We start from the raw sequence: 16,674 nt of genomic DNA on the forward strand, positions 1-16,674 counted from the left end.
CATGGAAAAGTAAAAGGTCTGCCAAGTCGTTGGTAAATACAAATCGATACAACATATAAAAATGTCAAAAGGAACGCCCAGCCGCAAGGCCGTACAAGGAAAGGGGGGGAAAAAGAAAGAAAAAATAGGTCCATCATAGAAGGAAGAAGACAACTCAAAACTCGCCTGCCAAAATACATATAGCCCAAAAGAAAAAAACTATATATACACCCGATAAGAAATCTCAATGCAAAAGGATATAAAATGGCCCCGCCATCATGACGCGCGCAGAAGAAAGCTTGCCGCAGTGAAGCAAGACTGAATAAAAATAGTAGTAGTTGAAGAAGCAAAAACTGTTCCAAACCAAGTCATTTTCCGTAGCCGATATGGTTCCTCATATAGGCCTTCAACGCGTACCGCCGAGGGCGCTGATGCGCGCACCCGAGGGCCGGTGCAGCAGCGAGTCGCCGTGCTTGGCGACGACGCCCTGCTCGTTGCCACCGGCCGCGCTGTCGCTCCTCGTCTCCTCGTACTCTGCCTCCTCGTCGTCCTCGACAATCTTGGTGGGCACGTCCTCGCGCTGGTGTTGGTAGTACTGAGTGCTGTTGCGCTCAGGCGTCGTCGTCGCCGAGACAAACGACATGGCGGTGCTGCTGCGGTTAGGCACCAAGTCGGGCGTGGGCGGGATGCTCGAGGGACGCCCGGAGCGGCGGCGGAGTCGTTCCTCGCCCACCTCGGACGTGGCGGCTGAGTGCGTGTCGTCGTCGCTCTGCGCCGCGCTGGGCAGGTTGCTGTGGCGGCGCGACGAGGTTGGCGTCTCGGCGTCCTGGGCCATCTGGAGGCTCTCAACAGCCGCCTGGCACTGGTCGGCAATATTGCGGACAATGTGTGCAATGGCGTCCGTCTTGTCCTTGAGGTGCCGGTCCGCGACGTCGGCGAAGCTGGCGGCCGAGAGTCGCTTGGCGCTGCGGGACAGCCGTAGAGTCTGCGACTGTTCCTCCGTCATGCCCTCGGTGCTCTCGTCGTCCTCGCCGGGCACGTCATCGTAGTAGCCCTCCTCAATCTCCTTGACAAGCTCGTCCGGCTTGGTCAGCGACTGGATCAGGTGCTCCATGTGGTGGCTTTGGCCGCCAATCAGGCTGCGGAGGTGCAAAACGACACGCCGCGCTTCATCGCGCTGGCGCACGAGCGTGGTGCTGGTGTGCTGCAGCTGGGAAAGCTCCTTCTTGTTCTTCTTGCGCTCGCGCTCCAGCTCCTCGGCAATCTCCTGCTGAAGAACAAGGGCCTCGAGGGCATCGTCGCGCTGCTTCTCGGTGCCGCTAAGCCGCGTCGACGTGCGCGCATTTTCTTCCTTTTGCTGGTCGATGAGGCCAGCGAGGCGGCGGTTCTCACGCTTGTGAGTCTCAATCTTGACCTTGAGATCCTGCGTCTCCTTGGTAAGCTGCTCGGCAAAGGCCTGGAACTTGAGGAACTGTTGCTTCCAGCTCTCAAGCTCTTCCACGAGATAGTTGTTGCGCTTGTTGACCTTGTTGAGCTCCGTGTCCATGCGACCCTTGAGGTTGATAAAGTCCTGCCAAGCCTCTTGGGCATCACGAGAGTACTGGTTACGCTCTCGCACAATTTCGTTGAGGTGTCTCATGGAGACCTTGGTCATGAGCGGCTTCTTAACCGATCCACCAAAGACAGCCTTGATACCAGTGTTGCGGCCGAGCTTCTCACAGACGTGGTCCATGACAGCCATGACAGAATCTTGGTTCCACCACTCGGGTTCCTGGATAGACTCGACCTCGCCGCGCATAACAATAATCTGGCCGGCAGGAATGAGCTTACCGCCGCCGTATGCGGAGCGAAGATGGTGCGGTACACCGGCAGGGACAACGTCGCCGTTAAGCGCCTGGGTCAGGCGAGTCACGAACTTGTTGCGCTGGCCAGGAGTGAGAGCAGTAGGAGGGCTGGAGGTAAGAACAAAGTTCCGGTCCAGGTCAACGACAAGCGCGTCATTGGGTGCGTTGAAGAGCGAGCGACATTCAGCGGTGACACCGAGGATATAAGGACCTGGTTCTTGGACAAGCTCACTGGCATGGCGGGCATGGACAACAGGAACGTATAGACCGCTCCACTCGTATACTCGCACACAGTATCGGACAGTTTCGGCGGCAACGGTGAGCATAGCAGGGTAGTGGCTGACAAAGATGATGCGGCGTGTAGGGGAAATCGCAGCCTCCATGACACCGACAATGTTGGGAATGGACAGGCAGTTGAAGAGCGGCCACATGGCGAAGTTCTGGAATCCGGTGGGCGAGGAAGGGAACTGGTAGCAGAGCGCATAATCCTTCATGTCAATTCGGACAAGATCGTTGAGTCGGGGCGCGGGGAAGCTGAGAATGCGGGAGACTTCCTCAGCATGGAAGAGGTTGGTCGCCTTGTTCCAGTGAATCCACATGCCACGAAGGTAATCGCCTAGTAGATTGTACAGAGGGTATCGGGAGAGGAATGAGAGACAGTATGGAATCCAGTACGTCTCATCCGGGTTGTCGTAGAAGTCGGTTTCTGTTCGCTTGCGCAGGTCACGGATAGTCTCGGCTCGCTTCTCGTCAGCGCGGGACCACACCCGCAGGCAAATACCGTAAAGAGTCTGTGACGAGTCCTGCTGTAGGACGAAGGAGTGGTGAGAGCAGTGAGGCTGGCTACGGCCGGTGCAGATCTCGACATCGTGGGGGAAACAGGCCTAAACGGATGTTAGCGAGTTGTAGCCAAATTTCCAGTCGCATAGGACGAACCCTCATAGCGGCGTGGAGAGCTCTGGCAATCTCATTATCCTGTTCCAGGCGAGGACTGCTGCCCAAAATCTCGGGCAGCCAGAACTGGCTGACAGCGCCCTTCATGTGGCCAATCTTGCCCTGGACAGGCGCGGGGGCCCTGACCCATTGCGACGGCTCGCGGCCAACACCGCAGACGAGATAGGCATGCGTGAGAGTCTTGGGGGTGCGCTGCTGGGGCTTGGCATTGAAGCTCGAAGGAATTGGCTGGGTGATGCGCGAGTGCAGCGACGAGGTTCGGCTCGGGATGAGCATGGTGTCGGCAGCTTGGTCGCGGGTTAGCGGGCGGCCTTCGCGCTCGCCGGTGCGCGGGCGCGTGAAGCTAGGGTGAGCGCTGAGAGACGGAGGCATGGTAAGTGAGGAAAGCGCTGCTTCGCTCCAGACTTTGGATGCTAGACTGGTCGTAGAGTCGTAGTTGAAAGAAACTGGAAACACGATTGACACCAGTTTGTTTTCCGGCCATTTGACGCCTAGGTGGGAGAGACAAATGAGCAAAAGGGCGAGCGGCGGTGGCACGGTTGATATTACATGCGGCAAGGAGTGGACGGACCAGGGGGCCAACAAGACGACAATGCCGTGACGGTGGCACCGCCTACATACATGGAATATGATTACAGGCCACAGCACAGCAACTGTAGGCGGAAGAATCAGTCCAATAGGCGGCCGTCACATCAATGATCAGGGGCCTTGCTTCGCAGGGGCATGGCCCGCCTGAAGTCATGACTAGCCTTTGGAGCGGCAGGGAGAAGAGAGGACTACCACAAGGAGGCGGCCCCCAGGACACACTCCCGCAAGGTACTAGCCAGCGCCACACACCACACTTCCTCGCAGGATAGGTGAGGATTTGCGGTCCGTACCAGCAGCCAGAGTGGTGGAGCCGACAGGCCAGCTTGCAAATCATCGTTTCAGCCCATGGGTTACCCCTGTTGCCGTTGCCTTTCCTTTCGCAGCCCCAGCATTCATCACGAACAGAGTTCTGATCGAGCCCCCTACATAGGCAGCCAGCTGCTGCTGAAGGGGCCGAGGGGGGAAAAAAGGAGAACGAGCAAAGCTGGCAGCTGCCTCGACTTTGTTACAATGCTCACTGTCCTAGCACCAGGCCGCTAGAGTCACTGTTGGAGGCGCGTGTGGCGCCGCGCAGGGACCCCCTGAAAAGAGACCAAATTGAACTCCACGGGTCTTGAATCCAGCCAGTCGCTCATCAGCAGGGCGTTGGACAAAGGAAATTGTTCGTCAATGTCCGTCAAACCGGTCGGTGGAGAAGGCGGACGAACAGACGGAAGCCCTGCTAAGACACATCAGCAAAAGCAAAAAGTAACAGGCTCTCTCCACACTGGGAGAGAAGATGGAAGCATGAAGGAGAGAAAATGGCAGTGGTGCAAAAGAAAGCATATGTAGCTAGGTACCTACCTAATAAGGTACTGAGTAACTAGTTACGGTGTGGGCTGATGTCTTGACCCGACCAATGGCTTTTCTTGTTCCAGCCTCAGCCGAGTTTTTGTTTCTTTTCGTTCTTCTTCCGCTACGGATAGATTGCAATTTGATCGTTCGGGCGATGATATCCATGAACAGCTAGCTGGTGATGGTGAAGCTTGTCCGTTTGCCAGTCTGTCTCTGCCGGCTGCCGCCGCCTTACTAATAAGGAGGCAGCAGCTGGCAGACAAGGCGGAAAGGTCCACGAGCCAGCAATTTGTGCCTGCATCAACTCGCAGATAGCGGGCGAAAAGCCATGCGCAATATATTCAAAACTCATGTCATCTGCAGCTCATCAGCGATACGCGCCGTGCACTCACGCTGCACGATGAAAAAGCTTATTCAAAACATTCTCACTACAGGGTGAGGGAAGGCGTTGGTCCTGCTGCTGTTTGGAGGACGTAGCCATCTCTGCCAAGGCCAATATTGAACGCACTACGGAGTACCTACCGTTGCAGTACTGACGACCTTGTCGTGGACTACACTTTATTACTTGATAATGCAGGGAATGGCAAGTGCTAACGAATTGCGTGCCCGCAGCTTGTTAGTCCATACGATCTAGTTAACACAAGAGGTGCTCTTCGGGTCTCGGCTTTCACCACTCAGTCGTTCTGCACAACACAAATTAGCCGTTTCGACGTGCAGAATTGGTGTGTTTTGGGATGGCGCCACGGGCAACAGCCAGTGTATCAAGACAGACACTTTGCCACACCACAACCACTCGGTACTAGACAATGAATTCGCCAGCAAGGGCAAGCACCAGGCAGACAATGCATTGCCTTGCGATCAAATCTACTCTGGTTACGGAGACAACAAGGCCGGCGCACTATTCTCCGGACTGGAAAGTACGGCTCATAGTTGGCCGTCAGCAACTTTGAAGCGCAGCGTCGCAACTTCAGAACTATCATCGTGCTGGCCTGGCCCCTGGACCGGGGGGTAAGAGATGACTAGCGCCCCCTCGATCCCAGCATGGCTCCGTCGCTAGTAGTTTCGCTACCTTGCCATGTGCCGCTGGTACGGGCCGGTTCGTTTCAAGCCGGCGCATGTTATTAACTACTACTAATAATACACAGTCTCTCATATCGACAACGAGACGAAAGCCGTCCGCTGGGGTTTGGGCGGTCCAAGTGCCCTCTTGCAAACCACTGCGCCGGTACCGTGGGTACCGTGGCTTTGCTCCTGGTTGGAGGTCAAACCTAGTTAACGTTAACTAGTTAGAAAAAGGCATGCTTGTCCTGGCATCTCCGAGGCTGCAAAGGCTGTGCCTCTCGGCTGATGGCCCTCCATCACTTGCCGTCGCGCCTTGACCACCACACTCGCCTTTCCCACGCGCCAACTCCCATCTGGCCTCTCGAGAGCGACGATCACCTGCGAAGCAAAAGAAGAGGATGAAGGGGGCTGCCTGTCAACCTGGTCCTCGCATGATACGGCCGTACCCGCTGGGTCGCCCGTGTCCCGGCAGAAATCATGGCACAAAGGGTCCGAGCCCACCAGCCATTGGCACGCCAAGGCGGCAAGCCACCTTTGCCACCATTACCTTTACTCCTTCAACTACGGAGAAGAAGAAAGCAAGCTCTGTAATTTGCTTTTGACGTGCAGCAGTCACCCCGCTGCATGCATTAAAGAAGGCCGCCCCTCCGAAACAAAAAGGAACGAATCGAAAACTCGCCAGTGAACCAGCCCCTCCTCGCCTTCCCCCTTCTTCAGCAACCATTTTGAATAACCTGCCATGGGCTTTGCAACGTGAGCAATCTCGCTTACCTGCATGGTTTGTATTTAGTCTTCATTTATACGGCACGCGACGAGTCAGCTGTCTGTTTCTTCAGATCGACCAACTCAATCGAAACAATTGCCATCGCCTCGCTGGTGCACGTCGCAGACCTGCTGCGCCATGCGTGTTGCGTCCCCAGGCTGATCGGGTTTGCTTTTGCTTTTTTTCTCCGTCTCCTCCTTCTGTCAGTGTCCCGTCACAGACTTTTATTGTTTTGTCCGTCTTAAGTCAGCTTTAAATGCATGGCATTGTCCAATCAACCATCGTGCCAAGGCAATTTACTTCTTCTTCTTCTCCCATGTCACCCAAGGGATGAACGGTGGCAAGCGTAGGACCATTTGCATCAAACTCCCCAACTCCCTCGTGTTTTGGATCCGGCTGGTGGGCAGATAACCCATTGACCACTTCACTTCCTTTTCTAAGAGCTCGGGGTAGTGATTCTTGATGCAAGACACTCCAACGACACGGGTGGCAACTTGCTGCTAGGAACCAAACAAAGTAGATAGAGTTGGTCGCGCATTGATTCATGAACCTTGCGTGTGTGTGTGGTGTCCGATCTGTCGCGTGTGGCGAGACTTTTGGAGACGTTCCATCAGTCCTTGTCAAATTTCTTGTTTATTGGCAAGCTGCGCATGCAAACGCAGACTTTTTTTTTCCCTCGCAGCCTTTTCGAGCCCCCTTTCTTTCTTAACTGACGCGGCTATGCAATGGAGGCAAGGAGGCTGAACTTGACGAATATTTTCACACTGCATTACTTACTTGCATCGACCGACTATTAGTCCCGCATATGCGGGTAGTGAATCCCAACTCACCGCTTCCTACAAAGTACTCGAAGCGAACTCGTATGATGTGGCCGCTTTGTTTTCTCAATGGACCTATTCAATGACGCGGTGAGATTCCTGTTCCTGTTTACACGTGTGGCCTCTATCTGGTCGTCGTGTTAGATGCCCACTACCTCCGTCCACTCAACCAGCCACCGACAACTTATTGACGTCAGGCTCGCCGCCTGTGCCGAGTTTTCACTTGGAAATGGCTAGGCTGCGCATTTATTGTAGTCTTTGCGTATAAAATGAAAATAGGCGCGGCTAGCGGCACATGGTTGCATTCCCTCACCGATACTGCTCCTGCTGAATATGCACTGATGGCAAGCCTTGACCGCCATCACCCATCACCCATCACCCTTTGAGACTTGTCTTGACTGTATTGCTCAATAGTCAAAGACACGAAAAAAAAAACACTTTTAGCAACTGTAGTACTTCCTGCGTGGTGGTTTTCTTTCACACGCAGTTTCCTCAGTTTCCCAGCGTTCCATTCTTCATACCCTGTAGACACGGGCCAGATCGTTTTACCATCCGCAAGCGTACACCCCACCCCAATAATAGCAGTCACAAATGCATTCGGCCTCTTGACACTTTTCAAGGCCAGTAAACACGACACCAAAGCCAATTGCCTGGGGCGAAAGTCACCCATCTCGTTTCGACCCTCCTGCAGCTGTTCTCTTTCCAGAGCAGAGGCTCTTAACGCGCTGTACCACGCGACCTGGGTTTTCATCTCACTTGAGGTGTAATCGTTCGTGCTTCTAGGTACCTAGCCTACTATGACATTGCTCCAACTTTTCACCTTGGTGTCCATGGCCTGCGCAACCTCGTGAGCGGCCTCGATGCCCTGCCTACACTGCTCCTCCATATATCCACGCGAACATGTAGATGACAATTTGCCTAGGGACTCAAACGGGCAGGCCATCTTGAGCGAACCGCCTTCCGCACCCAGTTTTGAGCAAACCCACCAACTATTGGCAACGCGCAAACGGCTGGAAGCGAAGAACCTTCCAGCTTCCGCTGTGGGGGGCCGCCAACGATAAGCAGAGGAGCAACAACGCGGCTCTCGCGGCAGAGGAACAAAAAAGACAAAGAATAGAGAAAGATTATGTAGGACATTGTCGCCCGCCGTGTCAACCGGAGCGGACGAGGCAAATTTTGCTACTTGTGATTCAATCCTCACTCGGCTTGCCGGGGGTTCAATGCGTGACCGCCTCGACCTTTGTGTCCTAAATGAAGCTCAGCCAGGCGGTCGGTTCGGGAAAGAGAACGGCAAAGACGAGCAAGCACGCGGAACTTTTTTTTAAACATTTGTTCACTCCAGAGAGGCCGCGAGGTCCGACAAACAGCGCTAACAAGGATTGCGTCAAAAAGCCCAACATCACAAAACCTGGCTCAATTGCGAGGACGAGAAGAGAGAAACGGACAGGTCGTGACGGGCCCCGACAGTACCTACTCTTTAACCCATATCTGGACGAAGATCTGGGGGACATGACACACAAACACTTGAAAACTGCCAAATCACAGACCCTTTTCATCGGAAACTGAACAGTCAAGCTCAAGGAAAGGCATATCTCTTGAACAGATCTAGAGGCTGACGTACTATTGCACACAAATGGGCTTGCGTGGACAATGTGCTCTTGCTTCATCCCCAGAAAATCTAGACATGGATGCCATGGAAGTAGATCTTCAGCGCCCGGAATCCTCGATCAATGCGGAAAGTAACGATACTTGTCGAAGAAACTATAGTCTTGCAGCTCTTGCCAGGGTTGTCTTGCCAGGGCTACGAGGCGTGACAACACAGGTTTCTCTCTTCCGGGCCATTGCGAAACCAGCGCAGAGTTTTTCGACTGGTCAGGGGAGGCACTCCGTCGCCGGAAAGCAGAGCAGAAGTAACTTAAAGCACCAGACCATTGGCCTGAAAAAGCCTTGACCAGTCTCAACAACCAGTGCCCAGAACGCTGGCAAAAATAGACCTTGAAAAGCAGGGTTAGATGTGTTATTGGTTCATTGCAACTACGAAGCTTGCAACACGTGAGTGAAAAGTGACATCAGCCGAAAGTTGACATACGAGAGTCACAGAGGACAAGCGTTGAACACGTCGAAACGGCAAGAATGAAGAGCCGCCCCCCAAGTACTGTTGGTATTACCAAGCAGCGCATCCAGGCAACATCTCGTCGGAGAGGATGTACAAATGCAATAGCTGCATCCATGATCTAGTACCGAATTTCTGTAACTTGGGGGGCTTGTCTGTCCATCACCAAGAACGCTATGCGGACGAAAAGCCACCGCGCCCGTGCTGCTAATGAGTGGACAGTATAGAGATCTCAGGGACACCCTTCTGGCCTAACGAAGCAAGGATTTTGTGTGCCTCGTGGTAAGCATGAGTTGGCTTTGACTTGGCCAACGGACCCGGGGTATTGATCGTGGACCGCGGAGATCCTTCTCACTCAACCGATCCGTCTTGCAACTGCACATCGTTCCCAAGAGAGTTTTAGAACACCAGCTCTTGCACTGTGATCCTTGCCGAAAAGACATTCGCCAGACGGCTGGTCGAGACCATGTCCCGTCTTACTCGTAAGGGCTTGCTTGCACCAATCGGCTTCGGAGACACGATGGCATCCGGCCTGCGCTGCGCAAAACGCCATGCTATTGTCTCTATGCAGGTGTATATACATTCACGCCAATGGTGGAGATTTGCCAGGATATAAGCTGGCTCCTCTATGCGAGTTGAGGTGTCACGAAATGCAGGGGTCTTGTGCTCCCAAAACAAGTCTCCCGGTCATAGTGACACAAACATGCGGAGGGAGGAAGAGGAGGTGTGCCCGCGATATTGTCCAAGCACACGATAGCAAGGCTTGCAGATGGCGGAGCTAGCCACCGTGTGTGTCGTGGCGCTATAGGCAGAATAGGTCGGGGAGTTACATCGGGGAGATGCACCTGCTTGACCGAGGGCGGTATGCAGATGCACAATGTGCAGCAGTGCGGTCACAATGTGCAGCAGTGTGGTGTGCTCCCTCGGCCGTCTCTGGAAGCAGACGAGGGGAATTACCAGTAGTTGCTTATATCACCATCGTGTTCTCGCTTAGTTCTTTGCTGAGCATGGGCAGCTATCGTACCACCGACAGCGCTGGTGAGAAAGTAGTTCATCCGAGGTAACTCGCATCACAGATTGCTGTTGTCAGCCATACACATCCAGGCCAATGATGTCGACAAAGACATACAGGCTATATGATGCATCCGGCTGCGACAACAAGGTTAGAAGGGGGGGCAATGGAGGGGAACAGCGTTTCGAGGGATCTACCCGTTCGGCTGAGCAAAGTCGTTGCGATGGGCGAGAGAGGGAGGCGCCTATTGGACAATGGAGGCCAAGAGGAAAAGTTGATCTCGAGGCTTGCCACATGAAGAACAAGCCCTGATTTCGGAACCCTTGGACGAAAACGGCGCGTGCTATGACTGTTAACAGACCCCCCTCTGGATCATGGGTGTCGCAGATGGACATGGATCATCGCTGCGCTGACAACGAGGAACAGCCCACCATCCGACAGATCAGAGACAGAGCATGTGCCTCATGCCCCCTCTCCCTCGAGTCAATCTAACAAAATATGAGCAAAATGGTTTGAACCGATACTTTCCAGTCTTTGAGTTTTCCTGTGACAGACAACATCTGACGACAGGGTTCGGCGATTGTGACATGTGAAGGTGGATGAATGTACCGGGGTCATAATCCACAATAAATTAGGTGAGCCCGATTTAGACTTGCCAGACGAGGCGAAATTGATGGATCCGGCTGCGCGAGCGACGAATAGACGGCATCAAAATTTTGAGGCCTGACTGTGAACCTGGTTTGCTCGAATTCAGGTCGCTGGCAAGGGAGGCCGTTGTCTGACCGGGGGAGGGAGGATCCAGTTCGCCGAGCATGCCATCCGATGTCACTCGTGACTCAACTATCGCCCAGCCTTTTTGAGCACAGTGCAAAAAAAAAAGAAAAAAGCAAAAAAACAAAAACAAAAACAGACCATGCCCGCTCGCAATGCGTGGTGGCTAGGAACGGAGTTTCTCCCCTTGGCGCTTTTTGGTATTACCTTGTTGGAACGTAGGTTGGACCCAGCTTTCCTGGATAATCTGTAGGTCCTTTCTGCGAGCCGATGCCATCTTGGCGCCAGCGGGCTTTGGGCGGGTGGCGTTCTTCAAAACGAATAGGCTGATGAATGCGCAGAAAAAGGCTCATGCTCGTGAACGTAATTAACGTCCCCGAAGGAGGCGGGCTTGCGGCTATCCAGTTCGGCGACCGGCGCTCAGGCCCAACGCGGGATAGGCGTGGCGGTAGTGGCTTTGCCTTCGGGCATGTTTTACTCATGATGGCAATGTGGTGAGCAATTTCGCCATGTTGAAAGGGCTGGCATGAAATGCTAGCGTTGCCTCTCCGGCTGCTTTTCGTAAACAGAGTTTGTGCTAACATCTGCGAGATGGAGTTTACCTGGGGTTCCCGAATGCAACACGGGTAGTCGATTTCGCTGAGTTGTGTCGAAATACGAACTGAATTAGCTTTGATCTGACAGCGGTGACGTGAGTCAAGGTTCAAACAAGTCTAGGTGTAGGCTGCAGCAAGAGATAGGCGGCAGTTGGCAGGTGGTGGTGCGGCTGGTATGGTGTTATCTGCAGACATGGAGACACGCCCCCGACTGAGATGGCTTGGCTCTTCTTATCGCTCCCAATAAGCCACAGACTAGACAGAGGTATGAGGTCGTAAATTTGGCGCAAGTCACTGTATCAGCACAGCAGTAGTTCGGTTGATTGTCCACTTCGACACTCAATTGAGCAGGCCGGCGGAGCTGTTATCGCAGGAATGCTGTCTGCAACACGGCAGATGATTCATGCCTATGATATGATACGCACGGTGAGCTGTGCGGCGCATCCCAGAACAGGTCGTGCATATACCAGTCCGTGATTTGGGGCTATAACGTAGCACTGTAGCAGTAACTAGTATGCGTTATCCCTGATAGGATGCATATGTGCTGCTGTGTACTGATGCTCGCGTCACCTTGTCTCGAGCAATTGTCCGACAATTTCTCGTGCGGAATAAGGCTCCCCCATCGATATCGTCACAACAGGGCCGTTCAGGGCGTGGCGTATGCAGACAAAGGTGCCAAGTTGGCCCCTCCCATCCAAGAGCAACGGAGCAGCACGTATCGTGGCCGCAGCGGTTGGCGGAGGAGAGAGCGCGGGCACGGCAACAGGGAGTTGGCAGATTGTGACAGATGGTGGATCCGAGCGCCGGAAAAAGGAGCCTGCAAGAGTGAAAACTAGTTATCGAGACTCGAGTTTTTAGCTTGGCTTGGCTGTGCGACATACTAGCGTCCAGGTATGGAGCGTAGCGTTGGAAGTAGATTAGATGTTTGGATGAATCAGAGCAAGTTGGTGGCGGAGAGCAAGGTGGGCGAGGCTTTTCACATGCCAGAATCGCAAGTGTGGGCAAGAATGGTGTGGATGGGGGGCAGGCCAATGAGATGCCTGGATTGGCCCACCAGTTGCGCGGCCGCGAGCCAGCAAAGCAAGCAAACGGGAAGCTGCCAGCTGGCGGTGCGTTTGCCGTGTTGTGTTTCCAGATGCGAGCTGTGAGCTGCCAGAGGCAAGGGAAACCGTGATGGGATATGAGGGGAGAGAATTCCCTCTCTGCTCTAGAAAAGGGAGAATTTATCGACTTTATTTCAGTTCAATTTCCCTTGACTTGACCAATTTTTTTTTTGCTGTAACAAGGGCGCTGGTGCTGCTTGCAAGGGTGGCCACAATCACATGCGTGGCGCCCACCAAGACGTAAACCCCTGCACTAAATCAAGAAACGGACTTGCGTATCGACGAGTTCAGAAGTAGATAAAGTCCTGCCACACGCATCTCTTCTCCCTCTGCGACCCTCTTTTGCTTTCTCTTCTTCTGCTTTATCCAATATTGCCTGAATACAAAGGAATCGCTCTTGATCCTACTCTTATCCCAACGATAACCCTTTAACCACCACAACCACCACCCCACCACACTCCACCGCAATGGCTGTCGCTCAGGTCAACGGCAACATCGAGGGCTCTGCTGCCCCTCAATCTGCTTTCCTCCAGGTACGTGCCCAAACACAACCGCCACCCATCGCGCCCTCATCGCCAACTGACAAAAATATCAGCACCTCCTCAACTATCCCCTCATCTCCGACAGCGTCAACACCGTCTCCAGCACCGTGCATTCCAACAGCTACGCCCAGCGCTCCCTCAAGCTTGGTGACTCGGCCTATAAGACCTTTGCCGCGCCCTTCCTGCCCTACTTCTCCAAACCCTACCAGTACGTCTCGCCGTACGTGCAGCGCGCCGACTCCCTCGGCGACAAGACCCTTGCCCGCATCGACGAGACCTTCCCCATCGTCAAGAAGCCCACTGCCGAGCTCTACAGCGACGCCAAGGCTCTCGTCTTCCTGCCCTACAACAAGGGCCTCGAGGGCCGCGACCACGTCTTCGAAGTCTACAACGCCGAGGCGAAGAAGCAGGCTGAGAAGGGCTACCTGGGACAGGGCAAGGCCGCCGTCGCCACCTTGTTCCAGGTCAGCAACGAGACGCTCGCTTTCGCCAGCAGCTACGTCGCTGTCAAGAAGGCCGAAGTCACCCAGGAGGTTAAGGAGAAGATCAACCAGTAATTCACCTGCAATGCCATACCCCTTTCTTCTTCTCCGTGTGCATCATCGCCAGCTGTGGCAACCTCTGGGTTTCTGTTTGGGCGTTTTTATGACTTTTTGCCTGATGGAATGCAACACCATGTCGAGACCTCGTCGCTCCCTGCATGGACTCATCGCATCATGGCGCTTTGGTCTGGGATAACATGTTTGTTTGTTTCACTATCTTACCCCCTCCTTTTGCTGTTTAAAACCTTTGGTTTCATTGGGCATACAGTGCTTGCCGGTTGTTGATTGGTACCCGTCTTTCTGTTGTGGCTACCCTCTTTTGCAGCTGCCGCTTGTCTGCAACAAACTCTGGTCTTTGGCTGGCGCGGTCTGGAAAACATGACTTCTTGGCTCGAAAACAGGCGCACAACGCATTCGGTCTATTTGTTCTTACTGTTTTCAAATTGCATGAAATGGCGATGACTTGGATGACGCAATAAAAGCGAGTTACCAATTGGACGTGTTTTTCCATCTTTAATAGACTATCTTCATCCCATCTTCATCCACCATGTTCTCAAACCTATCTTGTGACTGCTCTCAGTCCTCGTTGGTAACCGCTTTTGTGACTGTACTCAACACATGGGCATGTGAAATGGCATAAGCAGCTCAAGCATCAGCGACCCGTTGCCTCTGGTCTGTGCTTACAGCAGTCCATTACGCCGTTGCAACTATTTTTTCCCTCTGGACATGTGAAAACGTTTTAGTTCCCGCCGTCCCTGATTTTTTTCCATTACGAGCCTTGGCTGGATCCCTAGCGCACCCGCGCCGCCCCGAATTCTTGGTTCACAGGTATCGGGACAACCGATCCTTAGCGCCTTTTTGTCTCCGAGGCGCGCGCTCAAGTCGCCGACTACTCTGTTTTTTTTCTCGCCACCCCGAGCCGAGGCGACATTTCAAAGAAGAAAAAATTCAGCTACTGCACATGAAAATCATGATAACAAGTGATGGCGCTAGATAATTTTGCATGATGAGTTTGGGTACAGTGGGAGCATTGCAACGGCGCTACCGCAACTTGGTGTTGCGAGTTATCTGTTTAGCGATACCAGGACGGCGACTATTAATATATAATATAGATGGGCTTGCGAAGCTGAACCATAGAAAACGAAACGCACATATAGTTATGTCACCGCTCTGCTATCAACAAACGTTAGCTTGTAGTTCTGATTCGTGGCACCACAAACAACAATAGATCGGAGAGCGGCATTATTATAGTCATGTAAAATTACACACACACACACATATATATATATTAGACTGTACCAGTAATACAAGCAGCAGTGCGTCCAAGGTATAATTGCTCTTTGTTTACCCCCGCAATCTAAAACGCAGGCCCGTCCTGTCGGTTCATGAGGAAGCCGTGCGGATCATAAGCTGACTGAATAGCCATCAGTCGCGCACGGTTCTGCTCGCCGTAGCTTTGCAGCACGGGTTGCGAGCTCAAGGCATCATTCATAAATATGGGGTTGTAGCTGAAGAAGAAGAAAAGTCAGTCAACCGTATCAAGTGCAAGGGTAATACGGCTATGCTTACCTGAGGGTTTCCAAGTCGCCGCTCTGGTAGTTGGTCGGGTAAATCCCCGAATACTTTTCCACATGCAGGTCGTGCGCCTCCTGCACCATGCTCTTGAGCCACTGCGTGCAGAGCACGTCGCAGAGGGGATTTGCCCACGCGATGTCGTACTCGATCCAGACGCGGTCGCCGTGGTCCGGGTTGATGCCGAGCGCGTTGCCGCCGTTGCGGTCGCGGGACGCCTGCGCGATGCCGCGCGGCATCGGCTGCACGGCAAAGCTGACAATCTTGAAGTCGAGCGGCTCCTTGAGCGCGGCCTCGACGGAGCGCCGCTTGACCAGGTCGTAGTGGTCGTTGAGAAAGGCCGTCATGTTGGCGCCCGGCATGGCGGGGAACGAGTTGACGCCGATGCGGAAGCGCAGGCCCTTCATGTCGCCGGCGAGAAGCTCCTCGGCCATTGTCACAAACGTGCGCACCTTTGTGCTGTCGCTCAGCGGCCGGACCGCGTCGAACGCGTCAAAGATGCCCGCGGGCACGACCACGCCGTCGTAGAAGAAGGCGACGATGACCACAGGCACGCTGAGCGCGAGCACGCCGGCAAAGTCAAACGTCGGGATGATGGCCGCCTTGGGGTCCGTGTTCTCGGATGTGAAGCGCGCGACGGCCGCGATGATCGCCGCGCGCTTGTCCTCGGTGTATATCCGCACGCCGCCCCAGACCTGCCCGCCGACACCGGACTCGAACACCTCCATGGTGATCTTGGTCACGACGGCGTAGCGGTTGCCGCCGCCGCACAGCGCAAAGAACAGGTCCGGGTTCGACGTGGCGTTGGCGTGCGCGACGGTGCCGTTGGCGAGGACCGTCTCGAAGTTGAGGACATTGTCGCAGGCGAATCCCTGTGAGCAAAGAAACCAATCATGTGAGCAAAACAAAGTCCCTCATATGGGAAAAGAAGTGCGTTTTATCTTGCAACTGCCACCACTTACATGCTGAGCCGAGAGATAGGAAAGCCCGCCGCCGAGGAGCAGACCCGTGGTGCCGACATCGCCGAGGCGGCCGCCCGTGACCGTCTTGCCGAGCGGCTGCAGCACGCCGTACACGTCCTCCCACTTACACCCGGCGCCAATGACGACCGTCTTGCCGTCGGCGGCCGGCTGCGCGGTCTGGAAGTTGGGCCGGAACGCGACGAGCACGCCGCCGCTGACGCTCGACCAGCCGAGGTTGGGGTTGTGCCCGCCGGCCTTGAGCGCGAAGCGGACCGACTCGTACCTGTTGAGCGTCTGCACCGCAAAGGCGACCTCGTCCGTCGTCGCGGGGAAGAAGGCGCAGGCGGCGCGGTTCAGGCTGCTCGCGGCGTTCCAGTAGTCGAGGTTGGCCGAGTTGTACGCGCTGGAGCGGCCGAGCGTGGTGATGCCGTACGGCCCGAGCGGATCCCACACGAGCTTGTCCGGATACCGGGCGCGGAGCGCGTCGCACACGGCCTTTGTGTCGCTGGTAGGCTTCAACGTGGCGTGGACGTTGGCGATGAGAAGGGCAAGGAGCGGCAGAATGGCCGCGAGGAGGCGTGTCATGGTCATCTACCGAGTGCTACTTGGGGGGGACGGT

General features: G+C 54.4%; 4 protein-coding genes across 4 annotated transcripts in view; 1 reads left to right on the top strand and 3 right to left on the bottom strand.

Annotated features, from left to right (window-relative positions):
- Nucleotides 1-385: 385 nt before the first annotated feature.
- Nucleotides 386-3,149, bottom strand: CCM_06101 (DENN (AEX-3) domain protein; the record flags this gene model as incomplete). Its single annotated transcript, XM_006671242.1, has 2 exons — nucleotides 386-2,707; nucleotides 2,760-3,149. The coding sequence occupies 2 exons, from the start codon at nucleotides 3,147-3,149 to the stop codon at nucleotides 386-388; spliced, it is 2,712 nt and encodes a 903-aa protein (XP_006671305.1).
- A 4,480-nt stretch (nucleotides 3,150-7,629) lies between these two features.
- On the bottom strand, nucleotides 7,630-8,537 carry CCM_06102 (uncharacterized protein; the record flags this gene model as incomplete). Its single annotated transcript, XM_006671243.1, has 2 exons — nucleotides 7,630-7,880; nucleotides 8,474-8,537. The coding sequence occupies 2 exons, from the start codon at nucleotides 8,535-8,537 to the stop codon at nucleotides 7,630-7,632; spliced, it is 315 nt and encodes a 104-aa protein (XP_006671306.1).
- A 4,367-nt stretch (nucleotides 8,538-12,904) lies between these two features.
- CCM_06103 (perilipin-like protein MPL1) lies at nucleotides 12,905-14,000 on the top strand (the record flags this gene model as incomplete). The annotated part of the gene is made up of 3 exons (XM_006671244.1): nucleotides 12,905-12,970; nucleotides 13,033-13,532; nucleotides 13,790-14,000. 3 exons carry the CDS (start codon nucleotides 12,905-12,907, stop codon nucleotides 13,998-14,000), a joined length of 777 nt encoding a protein of 258 aa, XP_006671307.1.
- An 878-nt stretch (nucleotides 14,001-14,878) lies between these two features.
- CCM_06104 (FAD-binding, type 2) overlaps nucleotides 14,879-16,674 on the bottom strand; it is a gene marked incomplete at both ends in the record, with an annotated part of 2,172 nt that continues 376 nt past the window's right edge. Inside the window, 3 exons of the mRNA XM_006671245.1 lie at nucleotides 14,879-15,029; nucleotides 15,091-15,965; nucleotides 16,056-16,646. Coding sequence (XP_006671308.1) covers nucleotides 14,879-15,029; nucleotides 15,091-15,965; nucleotides 16,056-16,646 — 1,617 coding nt within the window. The remainder of the gene's footprint in view (nucleotides 15,030-15,090; nucleotides 15,966-16,055; nucleotides 16,647-16,674) is intronic.

This window comes from Cordyceps militaris (genome assembly GCF_000225605.1).
Source record: "Cordyceps militaris CM01 unplaced genomic scaffold CCM_S00004, whole genome shotgun sequence".
NCBI lineage: Eukaryota > Fungi > Ascomycota > Sordariomycetes > Hypocreales > Cordycipitaceae > Cordyceps > Cordyceps militaris.